Genomic DNA, 20,775 nt, shown 5'->3' on the forward strand with positions numbered 1-20,775 from the left:
CCTGTTTTTGTAGTAAAGATCAGAGACGCCCATATGATGAAGAGAGAAGAAACTGTTCCCCAAATTGTGCTCCAGTAAATAGTAACCTAAGAGGTTAACAAGTATATGTGGGAAACACAGGGTTGAATAATGTTAAATGCAGAGTTTTTAAAATTGCATTACTTCTTGGAGACTTAAATATGCTTATACTGGAAAATTATGAAAGGTTTAGGATTGTGTTAGAGAGGTGCAGTTGACTGTTGTCCAGTGTATTTAATATTCATTCAGCATTCCTTATTGCCTCTATATGTCATTTCTTTGAATTTTTTCCTGGAACTGGTAACATCTTAGCAGTTTTCTCATTAAATACTGAGTTAAAAATTAATCTTTGACAGATGTTCATGTTGTGTTTTTATGGGCACTATGATTTTCCCTTTTTTAACCTTTAACTATATTGTTTGATATTCTATAGAGGGATATATAATACTTGGTATTTTTCTGATGGATTTAACCTTGAATTTTTTTTTTTTTAATTTTTTAAAATGGAGATTTCTGAGATTATGTCCCATGGAATACTCTTTGGGAAATACCACCTTAGAAAGAACAGGGTGAGTCAGAAGGGTAGCTGAAAACCAAACCCCAGCCTATGTAGATTTAGAACACATAAATTTAGAACATCCCTATTGGATACAAAGGGAGCAGGCATTCTTATTCTGAGAGTAGGCCTCATTCACATGGTATACAAAGCAGAGAAGCAATTGTTTCAGATGCCCACAAAGAGACAGGGCTCTCATTCCCATCCGTTACCAACGGTGTCAGTCCAGGGCCTCCACACACTGCCTTAGTGAGGCTTTTCTCAGCTGTCCCTGAATTTGCCCATCTCAGCCCTTGAAGTTATCTCTTGAAATTTAGGAGAAAGATTGTTGATAAGGTAGAACAAAACTTCCAAAAATCTTTCCTATGATTTTTAATCAGTTACCACTCCACCAGGGCATGTAAGCTTTGTTGACAGCACGAGAAAGAAGTTGGCAGCACTTGGGGGTAACTATGTTTTGTGATGCCAGGATTATGGGCTGCAAGGAACTCATGAAGGAGAGTGGTGTCAGGAGCGAGACCTTTAGTGCTGAAGTGTCGGAAGAGGTGTCGGAGAGGACCTGGGTTATCTGGATTGTCTTTCTCGGAGCTTGTCCCTTGTCCTAATGGAAGGATCTTGTCTTGGCATCTGTGGAATCCAGCGAGGTGGTTTCATCTTGTTTTTCTCTACCACCTCCGCTTCAGTGAGTGACTCTGTGCCCTGATCTTACAAGGAGGTAATGTCGTCCCAGGCCTTTTGCTAGTCAGAAGCAAATTGGATGGTTTCTGCCTACGTGAGGATAGAATGGGGGAAGGCATTTTATACAACCTGTGGATGTCGCTCACAGTCTATGAGTAAATGTAATAACCTATTTTGGATTGAGATTGTTTCAGATGGCTTTTGTTTAGCAAAAGTATGGATCTAGCTGTTATTGTATGAGCATTCCTGACAATGTGATACAGTCAGTGGGAGTGGAGGAGAATGTCTTAGCTCTCCAGGGAAGAATGTGGCCACCAGGCCATGTTTCTTTCCCCTGTTGCTGTCTTTAGGACATTATCGCCTAGTGGTGAGAAGTAGACTTGAATCAGCGTGTCTGCCTGGAATCCTGACTCAGTTATATGCCAGCTTTGTCACTGGCCAGTTACTCCAAATTTCACTGTTCTCGTTGGTAACGTGAAGATAAACATCGTAACCTAATTCATAAGATTGTTGGAAAGATTAGATTCATTTTTAGATATAATGCGTATAGAAATTTGGTATATTTTAAATATCCATAGATAATAGCTTATATATTAGGGAATTACAGAGCTATTAGGGTGGGGCATTTTCACAAAAGGAGGAGAAACCAGCACATTTCCTTTCTTTCTTCTCTGTACTCTTTTCATTGGTTTCATACCCTTTGTCACCAAAAGCCAGCCCCTCTTGGGCAGTTTATTTCAGCCCTAACTGAAATCCTGAACTCCTGGGTAGAGCTTTGTAAACTCTTTGTTCTACCTAAGCTAACGTCTTCCGTGTTTGTAGTGTAGGTCTGTGTTTTCACGTTGCTGATTCATCTTCTGCTGGTCCAGTGGATAACTGGGGTCACCAAGACGGTCTGAGGAGTGTGTATAAAGGGATCAGGAAGAGAATTGCTCCCTGGAGTACTGCCTGGGTGTAGAGCCCTCCCTGGCCTCCCCTAACCACATGCATTTTAGCAGCTTTTCTGTGGGTGGTTCGCCACCATTTCAGTAGACATGGGTCTACTGACCCATGGACAGGGGTCAATGGAGGAATATCTTCCTCTGGATAAGGAGCAAGAGGATTAATTTAAATGATGTAATGTGGTTGGAGAGTTTTGTATTACCCCGTGCACTATTGGCATATCCTTGATGGGGTTGGGGTTGCCGCTGAAGAGGAAAAATCTAGTCTCTCTCAGAGGGTCAAGGTGACTTGAGGGCTTTAGTACAATTCTGTGTTGCTGAATTTTGGTGTAAATGCTGTGTTCTCTTTTGGGTACTAGAAGTATCTGGATTCCTAGAAATGTACCTTAAGAGACATGGAGGCTAACCCAGAGGGAGAGAACAGGCACCTTGAGAAGAGAAGGGCCTTGGATGCCAGTGGCCAGAATCCATTCATCTTTCCTTGATCAGTAGTCCTCAAGCTTTTTTTTTTCCACCAAGAATTATTTTTTTAATTTGGAGAACTAAGATGTCCCCAGCTTTCAATGTTGGGAAATAAAGAGGAGAACAGACATCAGGAGCATGATACCTGACCAGGTCAATGCATGACTGAAAAGAGCTTGGCTGCTGCTTACTGTATCTGCATTCTGGGGGCCCTTCTCACTTACCTCTTTTTCCCTCCTAGGCTCCAGAACTTTTTTCCCTCCACTGCATTCTAATTCTCAGTTGGTTCTGTCACACCTAGCATAAACCTGCTCCTGTGTGAGATTTGTACTTTCTCTCTACCATATGTTATCCTCAAACTTTTTAAGTCTGACATTCACTCAAATGGACAGAAGGCTGGGAACATCCCCTCTCTCACCTATTTTTGCTTACCTCCCCAACAATGTTTCCCAGAATTAGAGGAAGGCCCCTGCCAGCCTCTGAAAGGCTTAGAGGCCACGATGGCTAATGTATTACTGAAAACTGCCAGAGCAAGGGGTAGATGCCATGATGACACAGACATAAATCTGGAAAGGGCCAGATAGAGGGTAAAGTGCAGGATCTTGACTGGTACATGAACCACACCAAAGGATGATTCATCTTCTTCCTTTCAAGTTAGGCCACCTTAAAGCTACTTCTTGAAGTCTTTGAAACACAGTCAGAAGGAGGTGAAAGGTCTAGGATCCAGAAGTTTGGCACACAGTGCAGTGCCTGGCCATAGAACCCTAAAGCACAGATGGTTATCCTGCATTTTCATGGCTTCCTTCCAGTTCCAGGTGGTGGAACTTCCAGAGGCAGAACTTGCACATGGACATGTAAGTGTCTGGACAGATAAGTGAATTAATCATGTGCACATGGGCTGGGGTGGGGGGTGGGGTAGATGAACTCTTCATGTCTTATTCAGATAAGAGGAGACCCTGCTCATCCCATGCAGTTGACTGGTGGAGTGAATGGATAATGTATACATAATTTTATCTCCTCCTCCTCCCCCCCCCCCTGGCCCGCCCCCCCCCCCCCCGCCCCCCCCCCCCCCTCCCCTGCCCCCCCCCCCCGCCTCCCCTCCCCCCTCCAATACAGAGCTGTGAAGAAAGGGGTGCCTCCTTGTTTGGAGAGGACTATGTTGTGCAGTTCTCTCATTGACTTTTAGAGTCTGACATAAGGAAGCATGAATCCCTCAGATTTAGAAGTTTGTCCAGTCTGATCCCTCATCCAAAGCCTGAATCTTTCTCAGGAATCCCAGTGGCCCATCCTGCAGAGTTCTTTAAACCATTCTTGTTGAAGTACCTGTGGTCTTCATCCTTTCCTTGTACCAGCTCCTTTGCATCCCATCATTTCCATGTGCAATGGAAGGTAGTGAAGTTTTTCTTTGCCTTAAAATGCCAGCTACCTTTTTTTGAAAGCCACCAACATAGCATTCCACTCCTAATTTAAAAATATGCAAAGAGGGCAATTCTTCTGTTCCTATTATAGCAGTCAGTTAGTACTTATTTGCTCTGGACTATGAGGATTTGAACCTTGATCGAAATAGTACATTTACAGTATGGGGAAACTGCGCAAATCAAAGAGTTCTGAATTTTTAGGGACCTTACTTGACCACTTCATGAACAATTAACATTTCATGAATAAATAACAATTAATTGAACAATTCTAGAAAATCACTCTAAAAAAAGAACGTGAGATTCCCATGTTTGGAGGAGCCTGTGCAAACTGTGCTGGGGAACAGACTGCTTTAGGAGACACTTGCAAGAAGATTTATTAGTGGAAATATTCTGAACTACCATATTCCTGCTTTTCCTTCCTATTTAATTTTTCATTCATCTGGTCCATGCTGCCTTTTGTGATCAGATCAGAATTTCTTCTTTTTTTCCTTTTGCTTTTTTATTATGTTTAGTTAGTCACTGTAGTCACATTAGTTTTGATGATAGTGTTCAATGATTCATTAGTTATGTATAACATCCAGTGCTCATCACAACACGTGCCCTCCTCAATACCCGTCACCCGGTCACCCACTCTTTTCTGAGACCCTTGGTTTGTTTCCCGGGGTCCAGATCAGAACTTCTGAACCTCAGGCCTGAGGTGGGAGCATGAAGCAGCCAGACTTATGGGGATGATTCAGAATCTCACCTTCAGAAAGGCAGTTTGAAAGAGCTTATTCAACTTAGAATGGAATTTTACAATAGCCAAACTATGGACAAACCATAAGTGACTCTTAATCTCACAAAACAAACTGAGTTTTGCTGGGGGGAGGGGGGTTGGGAGAAGGGAGGTGGGGTTATGGACATTGGGAGGGGGGTGTGCTTTGGTGAGTGCTGTGGGGTGTGTGGACCTGGCAATTCACGGACCTGTACCCTGGGGATAAAAATATACGTTTATAAAAAATAAAAAAATTTAAAAAAATTTGAGGTTTACTGTACCACTGGGGATAAAAATATATTATATGTTTATAAAAAATAAAAAATTAAAAAAAAAGAATGGAATTTTACATTTGAAAACAGCGGCAATGGAAGTGACAACAAAATCTTATTATTTCAAAATAGTAAAGTGTCAGTGCAAATGAAATTGACTTAAAGCAAAATGCATGAGCACAGAATTGTCTGCCCTTTGCCTGTAGGTGGAAGATGTTATTGCATTGTCAGAACGTAAATATCAGATACATGAATGTATAGTAATTGTCCTGTAACATCAGTGGTACCAAACCGGTCAGGCTTAATTGATATTTTTGAGGTGGCCAGTGGATAGGAAATGCGAGAGGCCACTTAAGCTGGAAACTCACTGTCAAATATGGTGACAGAAAACAAGGTAGAAGATATTCTTAATCCTCTCAGTTCCAGGATTTGGTATTTTTTGTTGCCTTAAGGTACTTCTACTGTAGCAGATCAATTTTACCCCCAGTTTTGAGGCTGCTGGAGAAAAATGACAAAACCACTGAAATGAGTTTTCTAGCTGGGCCTTCAATTTCATCCAAAGTCCTGATGCATGTTTCTGGTTCTTAACTTTCCTAATCCCACATCGGAACCATTTCCCTCCCTGGCGTCTTAACCACAACTTACGTCCCAACAGCTGGCAGTGAGGTCATCCTTGCATGGTCTCTGTCCCTACCTTGTTCATCTCATAAGCCAGTAAGTACTTCTTAAGGGTCTGTCCTATCTGTCTCCTAGTTCAGGCTCAGTCACATTGCATTTGTAGTCTCTTAACTGGTCCCACCATCTCTTAATCTGTCCTGATCACTGCCACCCAGGTGCACAGGTTTATTCGGGTGTCCCCCTCTAGGGAAACACCTCACTGGCTCACTGTCATCTATAGGAGAAAATTACAGTCTTTAGTTTTGCAGACTAATCCCCTCTGTAATCTGCCATCTTCCTCCCACACCAGCCTTATCCCCACCAGCTCCCCGTCTTGCACCTCGTGCCTCGGCACCACCAGGCTCCTGTCCCTAGATTCGCCCCCCTCCTTGTGGCACCGTGCATGGAGGTTGGCATGCAGTCTCCAGTACGTCCTCTTCTGCTGGAGGTCGAAGTGAATAGACTTTCTTCTCTGCCTTCGTGGTGATTTGCGTTCTTTTGTAGGGTAAACTTGATACACATGATAAAGTTGATACACTCAAACCTGATATATTTATTATGGCTTTGAGAATTAGAAGATATCTGAAATGAGAATTCAAATTTGAAGATATTTATTTTGTTCACCTGTTTGATGAATACATCTTCTCTGGTCCCTGTAACTATTGCTTCAAGCGCTTAGATAATGGCTAGGACAGTGAACTTATTACCTCTACCAACAAACAATTTAGTTTCGAGAAAACTTTGATAGATTTGTGCAAAATGTTTTATATATAGCTTTTACCTACTGATGCTAGTCCTCAATCTTGGTTTCTAATGGAACAGTTTGATCCTTTTTTACCACCTTCTTTACCCTTCAGTCTTTGAAGACAACTGCACTCTCTTCCTCTTCTTTTCTCCCTGGCAGTATCTCTAGTTACATCAAAATTTCCTCTTACCTCAGGGAATCAGTTCTGTGTGCTTCCAGGATTCCCTTTAGCTGGGTCCAGGCTGGCTGTGACTCTCTGTGCTCACCACCTTGTCCATGACAGGGAAGCCTGCAGCCCTGCTCTCCCACTTGCTCTCATGTGGCCCAAGGAGCTTTCCAGTAACATCACTTTGTTGACTCATATTGAGTATCTGCGAAAGTCATCCCTTATTTCTCCCAAAGGGTGGAAAGTGACATATTCCTAGGATCCGTTCTATTCATGTTGGTTAAATGTTGATATCATAAATTCAAAAATTTTACATTTTTGACCCAAATTTTATCTCCGTTGAATACCATCTTGCAGAAGAAAGGTCTTTTTGTGAATCCTGATTCTCATTGTGGGATACATCCAATATCCACCCCCCCCCCAGCTTTTTGTCCGTGTAAGTTTATGCTGTTGATGCAATTAAAATAGGATTGTGGAGGCTCCATGAGAATCAGCTGAAGCAATAGAATCCCCTGTCACAGTGACTAGCATGAGAAAGTCCTTAGCAAAGTCCATGTCTTTTGCTGCCCCTGACTCATGCCTTTCCCATCTCTCTTCTGGCTGCTGCCATCAAGATGTGGGTGTGCTGTAACTCACAGAGGTCTGGGTCCTTTACTGCAGTCTTTAGAAGAGAGAATGTAGGCTTGTAGGCTTATGGAGTCATCCAAGTATAATTCTCTCTTGACACCTAGGAGCAGTTTTTGGGGTCTTTTTTTCTACTTTAATTTTATGAACAATTTCTAGAAATATGAAATGCAAGGTGTCATGACTTAAAATTTAAATAACGGACTTTCAGCAAAGGGTCTGTGAAGAATCCCCTTCCCAGTGGTAGATATGCACCCTTGAAGATGGGTCTTTCTCAGAGTATTGTGAGGAATCTCAGATGAGAATGACAGGATGTGTAAATCCCACTTGTTTCCCACGAGAAGGACAGGCTATTTGTGGGTGGGGACAGGGGTACCAGGCCTCAAAAAGGGAATTTTCCAGAGGGTCTCTGGTAAGCTGCTTACTCTGTCTTATTTCCTCATTTGCTATATGGATAGAATAAGAAGCAACTATGAGTGTTGTGAGAATGAAAGACAGACATGACATGTAAATCACTCTCTGAGGTTTCAGGTGCATAGTGGAGGCTCTGTAAACATCTTTCTCTTTTCTGCCACTCCTGAGATCGCAGTGCCTTTGCAGTGTGTGGTAAGTGGTGGGGTTAAGGTTGCTTGCTCAGGAGAAATTGACAGCTTTTCTTGGCTTTTGGGAACTGCTACCAACAGATGCGGTGTTGCCACTACTCAAAGATTTATCTGCTCTAGAGTAGCCAAACATTGACGAAATAGTAAATGTTAAGAATCAGGAGGGAAGGTCACATAGTTAATGCTAGGTACCTCCCCCGCTACTCTTAGTGTTTATGTGTGTGGCAAGAGGTCCTTTGGGAGACCTGGCTTCAAAATGAAAATTTTTTTTAAAGGTAGAATAAAGAAGCTATTGAATGACTTCTTAAAGTTATTTTTACTTTGGAACAAAAAATACAGGAGTGGATCGGGGGAGATCGTAGAACAAGGTCAAACATCCCTATGTCATTGAATTTCTTTCTCTAGCAGGTGTGGCCTGTGCGATTTTGATTTGCCCTCTCTCTCTTACCACAGTGGTAACAACAAAAATAGCAGTAATAGTGTCTTGCATTTACAACACACTTCTAAGATGATCTTGTTGTTACAGTTTTTCAAAAGTTAAGGACAACATTTTCATATAAATAATTTTCAATTCATTAAGGCTGTGTTTATGGAGTTTTTAAAAATTCTCAAACGACCTGGTGTTTTAGAACCTAGATGTGGGACTATTGAATAGAGAACCCAGTTATGGCTCTCAGGATCCTTCTACTCTGTCCCCAAGTAACTTTCTGCTCTCTTTTGAAGAACTCCTTCTCCTAGAACCCCATCCTGTGCTTTAGGAAGGCAGAACACCTCCTGCCCAGTACCATAATATATAATGATTTTTCCAGTGATCTCTGCTGAGGCTGCTTTTTTGGCTAGAATGTAATTGGTCACATTCCTGTCTGCTAGGGTTTCCATCATAGTTTGAATAAGCTCCACATAGCATTCCCTAATGCTCTGGATTGCTAATTTCCAGTCTTCTATTCAGGGCCTCTTTGAGCTTTTAGGGAGTTGAAAGGCATATTGGAGGGTGGTGGGGGAGAGTTGGCCATGGACCTGTCTCCATTAATTCTAATACCATCCCTATAAAGTAGGTAATTCTTCAGGGACATGACCTTGGTTTACTGTTTTTTTTTTTTTTTTTTTTTTTTTTTAAAGATTTTATTTACTTATTTGACAGAGATTACAAGTAGGCAGAGAGGCAGTCAGAGAGAGGAGGAAGCAGGGTCCCTGCTGAGCAGAGAGCCCGATGCGGGGCTCTATCCCAGGACCCTGGGATCATGACCTGGGCCAAAGGCAGAGGCTTTAACCCACTGAGCCACCCAGGTGCCCTGCTTGGTTTACTGTTTAACAAACAACTGTGTACCTGTTATGCATTGAACATTGTACCAGATGCTTTGGACAAGAAGACAAGACAGAGCTTTGCCTCTGCCTCCTGGAGGAAGCAGATATGTAAGTCTATGAAGGCAATGTAGCATTACATTGCTTAGCCTGTGGGTTGCTGAACTTGGTTAAAATCCAAGACTGATCAACCCCAAGCCATCAAGCCTAGATGTTTCCAGGGCAGAAAAACTGGCTATGCTGACTGATGTCTCCTCAAAAGAGCAAAACAGCAGCTTTGCTCTGCCTGTTACTTGAAGACATTGAATCAAACTGTTCTGTTTTATTTGCCATCTAGGTCCTTCAGAAGCTTGGGAAAGCCGATGAGACAAAAGATGAGCAGTTTGAAGAATATGTCCAGAACTTCAAACGGCAAGAGGTAAGTACAGTTATCTAGTTTCTGGAAGGGGAAATGGGTTGACTGTGTTTGTGTTTTAGTATTTAACTAAAATGTGTTAAGGTGGAAGGAAGAAACTTTCTTTGGGGTTGGCATTAACCCGAGGGTGACCCTCGCTAATTGTGTAGGCTTTCTTATGACAGGTGAAGGAAGAGGCAGTAGGTGCCACAGGAAGATGATTTGTGTTTTAGACTCTCAGGAGATTAAGACTTGGCTTGACTGGAGCTCTTTAGTACAGATTATTGATCTAAAGGAAAGATGTGGTTTTGGGTGATTTATAGTCTTAGTATAGTACAGTATTAGGGAAACAGGAATTAGATACTTCTGGCACAGTATTTTTAATTGCTTCATGCTTCAAGATCATGCATTCTTAACAGGGGTTATATCTCCCCTAAGGGGGTGAAAATTGGTTCTTTGTAGATAAAAGAAATTATACTCTTTTTATGTGTATACATCACATAAATAGACATATAGTATATCCATGGTATTAAAATTTCATGGGGGTGTGTGATGAGGAAGAAAATGTCTACAGAGCTTCTTGAGGGGGGTGATCATGAAGAAGAAGGTTGAGACACATGGTTTGTGATGTTTGGTCGTTTGATGGGCTGCTGTGTGTTCAACAGACACATGCATGAGGAAGCAAATTCTTTTCTGAATTATCAATTTATATCTCTAAGGCTTGGATAACTGGCCAGAGTTGTGCATGAGGGTCAAAGTGGGGGGAGGTGTAAGTGGGGCTCTCTATGGTTAGAAGCCTCTGATCTGAAGGTCATAATTGAGTTTGGGTGGGAAGAAGGCTGGGATGGCAAGCTCTGGCAAAGAAGGTTTGGACAGGGCGATTATGTGAGGGCACAGATTTATTTTTCCTGGTGTCATTGGAGCTACCAGTGTCCATAGGATATTGTGGCCTTGGGGATTACAATTGGTAATGCAGATCCTCGTGGGTTTCATTTTGTCCCCTTCGTTCCTGTTTGCAGGAAATAAATCACCTCAAATCCTGAAATAAATCACCTCAAATCCTGAAGATTACTTTCTTCCATATTGAGCCAGAGTCCCTACTATTTGTCTCACTGCAGAGATGCTATTGCTTTCCTTCACTGACACGGGGTGATGAAATCCAACACGTATGGAGTCAAGTAGCCCAGGCTCTGCCAGAGCACAATCCTGAATACCTCCCACTTCATCCCAAGAGTAGGAGTGCACATGCGCAGATAGGTACTTGGTTTATACTGTGAGTCGTAGTCATCATGTTGTGCCTGACAATGAGGAAGGAGAGAAGGGAGCTGGAGAAGAGAACAGTGACATTGAAATAGATCATGTCCAGGAAACAGTACTGTGGAGAGATTTGGCTTAATGAGGTAGAAGAGAGAATTCTAGAGAAATATCAGCTCCAGGCCTGTAGACTATGCTGTTGCCCAGTCTCCTCCAGGACAGATTCTCCATGTCTCCTTACATTCTCATTCTGTGAGTTTTTGTACGTTATCTCATGCCTTTGGATAACTTTCGTATATATCACTGTCTGTAGTCAAATGCTCTACCACTGAGCTATACCCCCTATATCACTGTCTGGATTGCAACAACTTCACACAGGGAAACTTGTCAGTCTCTGCAGGGTGATTCCAAATATCTGCTTTAAGGGATTTGAGTTAGATAGAAAGGATTCATGTCTGTAGTTTTGCCTGCTTCTTGAGGATTTACATTCTTCTCTTCCTGTCTGGTGTGTCTCTGTGGAGCTAATTAGGTCTTTGCTCTTGGTCCCCCCCCCCCACCCCCGTATCACTCTTATGGTGTTTTGATGTTGTTAGCACCCCAGAAGGCTAACCTTGGGAAACATCAAGTTCAGAAAAGACTTCGTGACTAGGAAGCATTTTGCATTTTCCAATTTCAGTGAATTCTCATTGGCTTTTTTTTTTTTTTAAACTTGTTGACTGAACCAGGTGAGAATTGTTTTTAGTCTCAGCACTAAAGAAAAGTATGATTGGTTAAATCACCAGCTTCCACCAGTTAAATGACCTGTGCCACCAGCAGCAGCAGCCTGGGGTGACCTTGTAATGTTGCTGTGCCATCCATTCCCATCACTAGATGTATTTTCAAATGTTATAGAGCAAATGGTATACTATCATTCTTGAAGACCCAACACTTTGGTCCTTACCAAGAATATTAGCAGATTTCAAGAACTGGGTAAAACTTCAAAATCTGGGGAAGTTGGAACAAACAAGTCTACTTTAGAAGAGTGGAACAAGCAGAATGGAATGTAGGAATAGTATTTCTTAAAGAGTATCTTGAACCCCCCTCTTTGACTCCCTTTGAAACATTTTTGCATCAAAACATCTTGGATTTGCACATACTCATTCTGATGTTTATCTGTTTGTTTCTTTTAATCAGAAAACCTAAATGTATAGTTCTTTTAGTGCAGAAAGGAGGAATGATGGTACCTTAACTCTGTCTGTATAGTAGAGGGAGAGAAGGAGAAAGGAATGGACAGGAGGGAGGGAAGAGAGGGATTTGTCAATTTTCTGTAAAAACGTACTCATGCTTGAGAAGACTGGTGGGAGGATGACTGTATTAATACTCTGCAGAAGGGAAAAGGTGTCCTTTTAAGCCTCGATATGTATTGGTAACCAATTCACATCTGTTGGTTATGTTGAGAAAGGTGTTTCTCCATTTGCTTGTGCAGAAACATTAACCTAGAAAGGAGGATCTATTTAGATTGTAGTAACCTCTACAAGGCCCATTATTTTAAGTGTTCATGTAAAGGTGAATCGTTACTCTAAAGGCAGAAGGCATCATCTAAAAGCAACAGACTCTTAAGATATTTTCTGACCCAGGAAATCTAGATTTCATCTCTTTTTCTGTGACAATGTATTTTTCAAATCCAAAAAGATACTATATAGAGTATCCTATGAACTCTATTTGGATTTGTGCATTATATTATAGTCACCTGATCATGCTTAATTCATACTTAAGCCAAAGTGGATTTTTCTAGAATGTTCTAGGAAGTAATTAAACATCTTGGGCCCAGGTGATTTTGCTTTTAAATTCCCTTTAGTAAAATCATGAAAGCCTCATAGTGATTGATGGAAATGAAGGTTGCAGCTGCGTCTGTGTTGGAACTCTGGCTTGAAGCTTAACTTTTATCTTATTCCAACCCCAGGTTTTCTTTTTGATCCCAAACCTCTTTTCCTGAAAGCTGGTTTTTGTTAGACTGAGAGCGTAGATGGAAGGTCTGTGCACACTCCCTTGGTTGTCCTTTGGGTTCTCCATTGCTGTGGTTTTTGTGGTCCAGATTTCACAAACTGCTTAACTGGGACAAGGATGAAGGGGAGTGTAGGGCAGAGCAAAAATAAATAGAGTGAACTCCTCTGCCGAAAACTTGGGATTTTCCGTGATGAGGAGTGCCAAAGAGAGTAAGGATTATAGAAATCCTTCAGGAGAAAGAACACACTGACTTCAAGATGTCCTCCCCCAAAGTGTTGTATTTTTACCCCTCTTTTTTATTTTGCCTGTCTTACCAAAGCCGCTAACAAGTAGCAGAATTGATGGTGTGAACATTGCCTACTTTTACCTGGTAACCTGCTGATGAATTTGTTTGTGAGCAAAGAGGTCCCAGATGGGAAAGAATGTCCCTGGCCCTTCTCTTCTTCCTCCTTGCTAATAAGTCTGCCCATGTAAGATGCCATGCTTACAGCAACTGTGCTAATTACAGTGATTGAACAGCTCAGGGACTGTTTGGGCCCAGATAACCCGCTATTTGGTCACATTTCAGTGAGTACAGCTGGGAGCACCCAACTGGACTTACAGTCCAAAAGCCAAACTTGTAATAAAGGGGAGAGGTCTCTTACCTCTCAGGACTTTAAATACCATAGCGATGTTGTTCTGCTCCCTCTCCCCATGCCCACCAGCAAGGAATAGCGTCACGTTGCTGTAATACAAAGAAGGAAGGAAATGCTCAGGCCTTGAACTCATCTCCAGTGGTGAGAATTTGGAGCCAGTTATTCCAATTATTAGGATTATCCAGTGACTGAAAGCTGGAGTCGTGTCTTCTTACAGCTCTCTCCTCAGCACAAGCATCCTGTGTAGCTGTTTTCATCTTTATATATTCACAGGATCTAGTGCTTTGCACCTAAGCTTTAAAAATATTTCTCAAACCTGAGAAATATTCTAACCCTGTGGCAGAAATGATAATTTAAAAGAATTTTAATAAAGATTTTATTTATTTGAGAGTGAGAATGAGTAAGAGAGAGAGCAGGAGCCAGGGGAGGGGATGGAGGGTCAGAAGAGGTGGGAGAAGTAGACTCCTCTCCTGTTGAGCAGGAAGCCCAATGTGGGGCTCCGTCCTAGGACTCCTATATCATGACCTGAGCCCAAGGCAGACACTTGACCAACTGAGCCATCCAGGCACCCCCAGGAATGATGATTTAAAGCACATTCTTAGATCGCGTGTTTATTTCTGGGATGGAAAAGATGTTGAATATGTGAATTTTTGTAAGTCAACTTCATGACATTTTTAAATACATATGCATGAAGTAATTAAAAATAAAACTTATAGAAGTTTTAAAAATGTAAATATAAATATACTCCCACACTGTGTTAATGTGTGGATAAAATTTTTATTTATGGCAAATTTCATTTGCATTCTGAAAATCTTTGCAATTTTCTTGAGCATATACTTGAGCATATAGGCTCAGCAGGGCCTTAGAACTATTTCGTTTTACCACAAATAACTGTGATCTGAATATGTTAGTATCTACCTTTTATTATATTAATAGTGATCTTCCTCTGAAGTAACCACTGCCTGGATTAGACGTGATCCCATCTGTCTGTCTGGGGTAGTGATCCAGTTCTAAACGACAGCATCCTAACCCAGAGTATGGAGAACCTCAGCCAGCCTCTGGAGCCTGCTGTCAGGTCATCATACCAGATTCTGATTAAGAATGTCAGGGGGCAAGTGTGGTGTCCAGCAGAGCAGTGTTTTTCAACTTGAGCTGCATCAGATGCAGCACAGATGGCTGGGCCCCACCCCTGGACTGCCAGGTCAGTAGGTCTGGGGTGAGGCCTGGACACGAGCATTTCTGACAGGGTCCCAGAAGATGCCAGTGCGGCTAGTCTGGGGGCAACAAATTGAGGGCTCATGCTTTATTTCTGTTTGTACACTCGTCTTTATGCACTTCCTCTAATTCTTGAAACTTCTTACCCTCCATTTGATAGCCATTTTAGTGTCTTTATGATAAAATTTGGAGAGAGATTAGGTGGCCATGCCTTGAAGTATCTGTGATCTGCATACCTTCAGTTTTTGGAGAGGATCTTAACCTCAGCAGGTGTGACTTTGGGGGCAGTGAGTTCCCTTCTGCCCCGTGTTGTTGATTCTGGAAGCTTTACGGCCTGTGAAAATCCACATGCCCCTGTAAGAGAACATACATGCTACTCAGACCTTCATGAGAATGAGTTTAATAAGTCTCTTTCTAGGTAATCAGGCTTAATTAGGGGACAGTATAGACAGTATTAGACTCCCAGTATAGGATCCTGAGAAGAAATGAAGAGTATTTACCCGAACCCCAGATATAAGGCCTTGAAAATAAAATTTTTCAAAGCAGCTAAAGGGAAATTTATAGTGTTGTATCTTTATATTGGAAACGAAGAGAGGAAAGAAATCAATAGTCTAAGTTTCTACCTCAAGAAAGTCGAAAAAAGATGAACAAAATAAGCCCAAAGCAAGCAGAAGGAGGAAATATAAAAGGGCAGAGATCTATGAAACTGAAAATAGGACAAGAATAGAGAAAATGAATAAAAAGCAGATTCTCTGAAAAAATTAATAAATTTGATAAATCTTTAGCAAGGCTGACTCCCCAAACAGACATAAATTATCAATATCAGGAGTGAAACAAAGGATATCACTATAAATCCTCTAGCTACTATAGATTCTGTAGCTAGGAAAAGGACAATCAGCAGATACTGTGAACAGCTCTGCTCTGTTTGCTTCTTTATTTATTTATAATAAGGACAGGAGTGAAGAGCTACCCAGGAAAGACAGTGGCATATGTAAAACCCAAAACTTTAGAAAGAGAATGCCCCCTTTGAAAAACTACATATGATTTAATAATATTAATGCTAAGAGCTGAGTCAGGAGAGTGAGGGTGGAGGTGAGCTGGGTAGGTAAATGGGCCAGGTAGGGCTGGTATGCCTTCCTTCCTCCCTTCCTCTCTTCCTCCCCTACCCCCTCCCCTCCCCTCCCCTTCCCTTCCCTGCATTCTTTCTTCTCTTCTTCCTTTCCTCCTCCTCTTTTCTCACTAGCTTTATTTAGATACAATTGACATGTAACATTGTGCAAGTTTAAAGTGTACAAAGTGTTGATTTAATACATTTAATGTCTTACAAAATGATTACCACCAGTTACACCACCTAATTACTATTTTTATTTTGTGTGGTAAAAACACTTAAGATATAGTCTCTTAGCCATCTCAAGTATATACCACGGTATAAGTAACTGTAATCACTGTGCTGCACATTAGAGTCCCCAGAACTTCTTCATCTTTTAACTGGAAGTTTTTACACGTTGATCCATATCCGTCTTTTACCCCAACCCCTAGACCCTGGTGACCGTCATTCCAGTCTCTGTTTCTATGAGTTTGGCTCTTTTAGATTCTACATATAAGTTATATTATACAGTATTTGCCTTTGTCTCACTTATTCTGCTTAGCATAATGTGCTCAAGGTCTGTGTATGTTGTTGAAAACAGCAGAATGTCCTTTCTCATGGAATAACATTTCATTATATATTTCATGACCATTGCAATAATATTTCATTATATATATACATATTTAAATATATAAACATTATATATATAAGTATTCCATAATATATTCCATTACACACACACACCCCACATCTTTTTTATCCAGTCATCCTTCGATGGACACAGGTTATTTTCATATCTGACTACTGTAGATAGTGATGCAGTAGACACAGGAGTGCAGATATTTCTTTGAGATCTTGTTTTAATTTCCTTTGGATATATACCCAGAAGTGGAATTGCTCGATAAGGTAGTTCAGTGTTTTTTGTTTGTTTGTTTGTTTTTTGTTTTTTCTAGAACCTCCATACCATTTTCCACAGTGACTGCTCCAATTTACATTCCTGCCAGCAGTGCCAAAGGGTTCCTTCACTTTTTTCTGCATCTTTGCCAGCTCTTGGGTTTTTGATGATTGCTACTCTAACATGTGTGAGGTGAAATCTCATTGTGGTTTTGATTTGTATTTACCTTGTGATTAGTGAGGTTGAGCACATTTCCATGATCCTGTTGGCTGTATGTCTTCTTTGGAAAAAGGTCTATTTAGTTCCTCTGCCCATTTAAAAAATTGGATTGTTTGTTTTGTTGCTGTTGAGTTGTAAGAGTTCCTTATAAGCTTTGAATATTAACCCTTTTTCAGATAAATGGTTTGCAAATATTTTCTTCCATTCTATAGGCTGCCTTCTTATTTTGTTGGTGGTTTCCTTTGTTATGCAGAGTTTTTTTTTTTAATTTGATGTAGTCTCTTTTAATTTGTTGTATAAGTTCATACTTTTAAATTTGACAACCACAATGGACCAATTCTTCAATGACCATAAGCTGCTAAAAGGTAATAAAGCTTAAATAGACTATCCGAATAGTCTTATAACCATTAAAGAGATTGAATTTGAAATTTAAAATCTACAGAAATATCTTCTGGACCAGGAGGTTTTATTGAGGAATTGTGATATTTAAAGAAAAATTAGCACCAATTTTATGCAGTCTTTTATAGAAAGTAGATGTAGCCAGCGACCTTAATAGCCAAACCAGGAAATGACAGTGTGAAAAGAGAAAACTGAAGATCAATATGTTTCATGAACTTAGACATATACATCCTTAACAAAGTATCAGCGAATCAAACCAATGATGTATAAAAGGAATTATAATCATGACCAAGTAAGATTTATTCTAGGTATTTGAGTCTGGTTTAACAGTCCAAAATCAATCAGTGTAATCCACCATTTAAACAGGGTAAGGAGAAAAAAACCATGCAGTCATACTAATTGATGTAGAAAAAGTATGTGACAAAAATCTAACACACATTCATAATGAAAGTGATCAGCAAATTAGAAATAGAGAGCAATTACCTCAACTTGATAGAGTATATACAAAATAACTAAGGCTAATACCGTACTTAATGGTAGAAGAATGAATGCTTATCCTAAAATTGGGAACAAGTCAAGGATGTCCATACCCACCAATGTTGTCCAATGTAGAACTAGAAGTTGCAGCTGGCACAAAAAAGAAAAAAAAAAGGAAATGAAAGGCACACAGATCAGAAAGGAAAGTATAAAATATTTATTTTCAGGCATGTTGTGTACATAGGAAATCCCAGCACCTCAACACAAAACTCCTAGAACAAATAAGTGAGTTCAGCTAGGTCACAGGATACAGGGTCAACATCCCCAAATCAATCACATTTCTATATATTAACAATAAACATGTGGAAACCAAAGTTAAAAACATAATAACATTCCAAATAAATGAATTGTTTACTTCCCAAAATATGTGTCTATATGCTGAAAATCATAATAAGCTAAAGAAAAAAATCAACTAAATAAATGAAGAAACATACCATGTTCATGGATTGGAAGACTTAACATAGTAAAGATGTCAGTTCTTACTGAATTAGTCTATAGGTTTAATGAAATTTAATGGAATTATTATAACAGTTTTTTAAAAGACATACACAAGCTTATTCTAAAATTTATATGGAAGCATGCAGACCCTGGAATTCTAGATTAAAAGAGAGATAACAAGAATAAAGTGTGAAGAATTACTCTATTTCAGTAATAAGTCCTATTATACTGCTGACGTAATCATGACAGTATGGTATCAACAGGGTAGATACATAAATAATGGAGCAGAATAGATAACTCAGAAATAGAGTCACACATCTATATTCAGCTGATTTTTGACAAAGGTACAAAGACAATTCAATAGAAGAAAGAAAGTGTTTCAATAATTGTGCTGTAATACCTGGACATCTATAGACCTCCTCCCCCCCCAAAAATGAACCTTGACCAAAACCTAACTCTTATAGGTTAAAATATTAAACTCAGAGTGGATCAAGGACTTAAATGTAAACATAAAGTCTTAAAGCTTTTGGAAAAAGAAGAGAAAGTTTTCAAAATCTAGGAATAAGTAGAATTTTTAGACTGGAGTCCAAAATCACAATCCAAAAAAGGAAGATCTGATAAATTGGATCTCATCAAAATTAAAAATTTTTGCTCTGCAAAAGAACTCTTAAGAGGATAAAAAGACAGGTATTTAGAACATATAAAGAACTCTCAAAACTCAACATCATAAAACAAATCAATCTAGTTAGAAAATATTCAAAAGCTATCAACAGACATTTCACTGAAGAGGATATCTGGATGGCAGAGAATCCATTCATAAAAAGATGTTTAACATATATTTAGCCATCAGAGAAATACAAATTAAAAATATAATGTCACTATATACCTCAGAATGGCTAAAATAAAAGTCAGTGATAACACTAAAGAACAGTAATGCTGGCAAGGATGTTGGAGAAACTGAATTACTCATACATTGGGTACCACTGATACAGCTTCACTGGAAAACACTTTGTTTCTTGAAGAATTTCTGTAAAAGTCATGCACTGTAATGTCACCCAACAACTGTACACTTCAGCATTTATCTCATTTCCATAGACATGAAAAATTATGTTCATACAGTATCCTATAGATACACAAATGCTTATAGCAGCTTATTTGTAATGGCTCCAAATTAGAAACATCCCAGATATCCTTCAACAGGTGAATACTTAGACTGTGGTATGTCCACAGCATGCAGTATTACTCAGCAATTAAAAATGAAATTACTGGTAGATATGGTAACCTGGATAAATCTCTAGAGAATTTGACTGAGTGAAAAAAAGCCAGCCCTAAAAGTTTACATACCATATGATTCCATTTGTAACAAACATTATTGACATGACAAAATGGCAGAATGGGAGGGAAGAATCACTTTTCTTCCAGGTGTTAAGGAAGGGAGAAGGGAGGCGGGTGTGTTTACAAAAGTTAGCACAAATGATCCTTGTCCTGGTAGAATCGGTTCTGTGTCTTAACTGTGGGGATGGATACATGAAATTATACATGTGATAAAATTGTATAGAACTAAATACACATACATGTATGAATACAGGTAAAAACGGGGAGATTAAGATTGTGGATTGCATCTATGTTGTGATATAGTTCTCACTATAGTTGTTGCAACAGTGGGGGAAACTAGGTACAGGATAAAGGACTCTGTATTACTTTCTCTAACTGGATGGGGTTCTGCAGTTACCTCAATAAAAATTTCTGTTGAAAAACATCCCCTTTTACACTTCTACTTAGAAAAAGCTGACCTCCTACTGCTTACATCAGATAAAATTGCTTTAAGGTAAGAGCCAAAGGCTCACATTTTTACAGAGATGGAGAGGAAACATAAACGAGGAAGTAAGCAAGGAGAGAAACAAGGAGTGGTGAGGTTTGGGCTGAATTACAGAATGCGTAGGGTGTTAAAAAAAAAAAAAAAGCAGCTATCAGTGTTGGCTCACATTGGTCACATGAGAATGGGGCCCAGAGTTGCCACATCTGATTCCCCAGAAAAGGTGAAATCTGCATTTTACATGAAATCTCAATTGATTTATTTTATATTTTTAAATAATTTTGAATTTATAGAGCGTTATAAAAGGTACACAGAACTGTTGTATACACTTTACCTAGGTTTTCCGATTACTTTATCATTCTCCCTGTCCATCCATCCATGCATCCACCCAACCATCCATCCATCCATCTGTCCATCCCATGCACTTATTACCTCTCTAGTGCACAAAAAGGACACTTTCCTACAGAGCCACAGTTCATCCATCAAAATCAGTGAATGATCGTCAATCCTCTATTATCACCTAATTTATTACGAACCCTGAATTTGCCTGTGATAAAGCTTTTGGTCTGAGAAAGACCCTGTTAAGGGAAGGAAAAGACAAACTACAGACTGGGAGAAATTATTTTCAACATATTGTTCGCTTATGTTCTTCAAGGTCCGGGGCCATTCCACAGTCAGATTTGCATTTAGTTGTCAAGTCCCATT

General features: G+C 40.0%; 1 protein-coding gene across 2 annotated transcripts in view; it reads left to right on the forward strand.

Moving 5' to 3' along the window:
- AMPH (amphiphysin) overlaps positions 1 to 20,775 on the forward strand; it is a 255,664-nt gene that overhangs the window by 96,682 nt on the left and 138,207 nt on the right. For both annotated transcript variants that reach the window (XM_059397249.1, XM_059397248.1), the window contains exon 2: positions 9,533 to 9,613. In XM_059397249.1, the coding sequence (XP_059253232.1) occupies positions 9,533 to 9,613 (81 nt within the window). The remainder of the gene's footprint in view (positions 1 to 9,532; positions 9,614 to 20,775) is intronic.

This window comes from Mustela nigripes, chromosome 4 (assembly GCF_022355385.1).
Source record: "Mustela nigripes isolate SB6536 chromosome 4, MUSNIG.SB6536, whole genome shotgun sequence".
In the NCBI taxonomy this organism is placed as follows: domain Eukaryota; kingdom Metazoa; phylum Chordata; class Mammalia; order Carnivora; family Mustelidae; genus Mustela; species Mustela nigripes.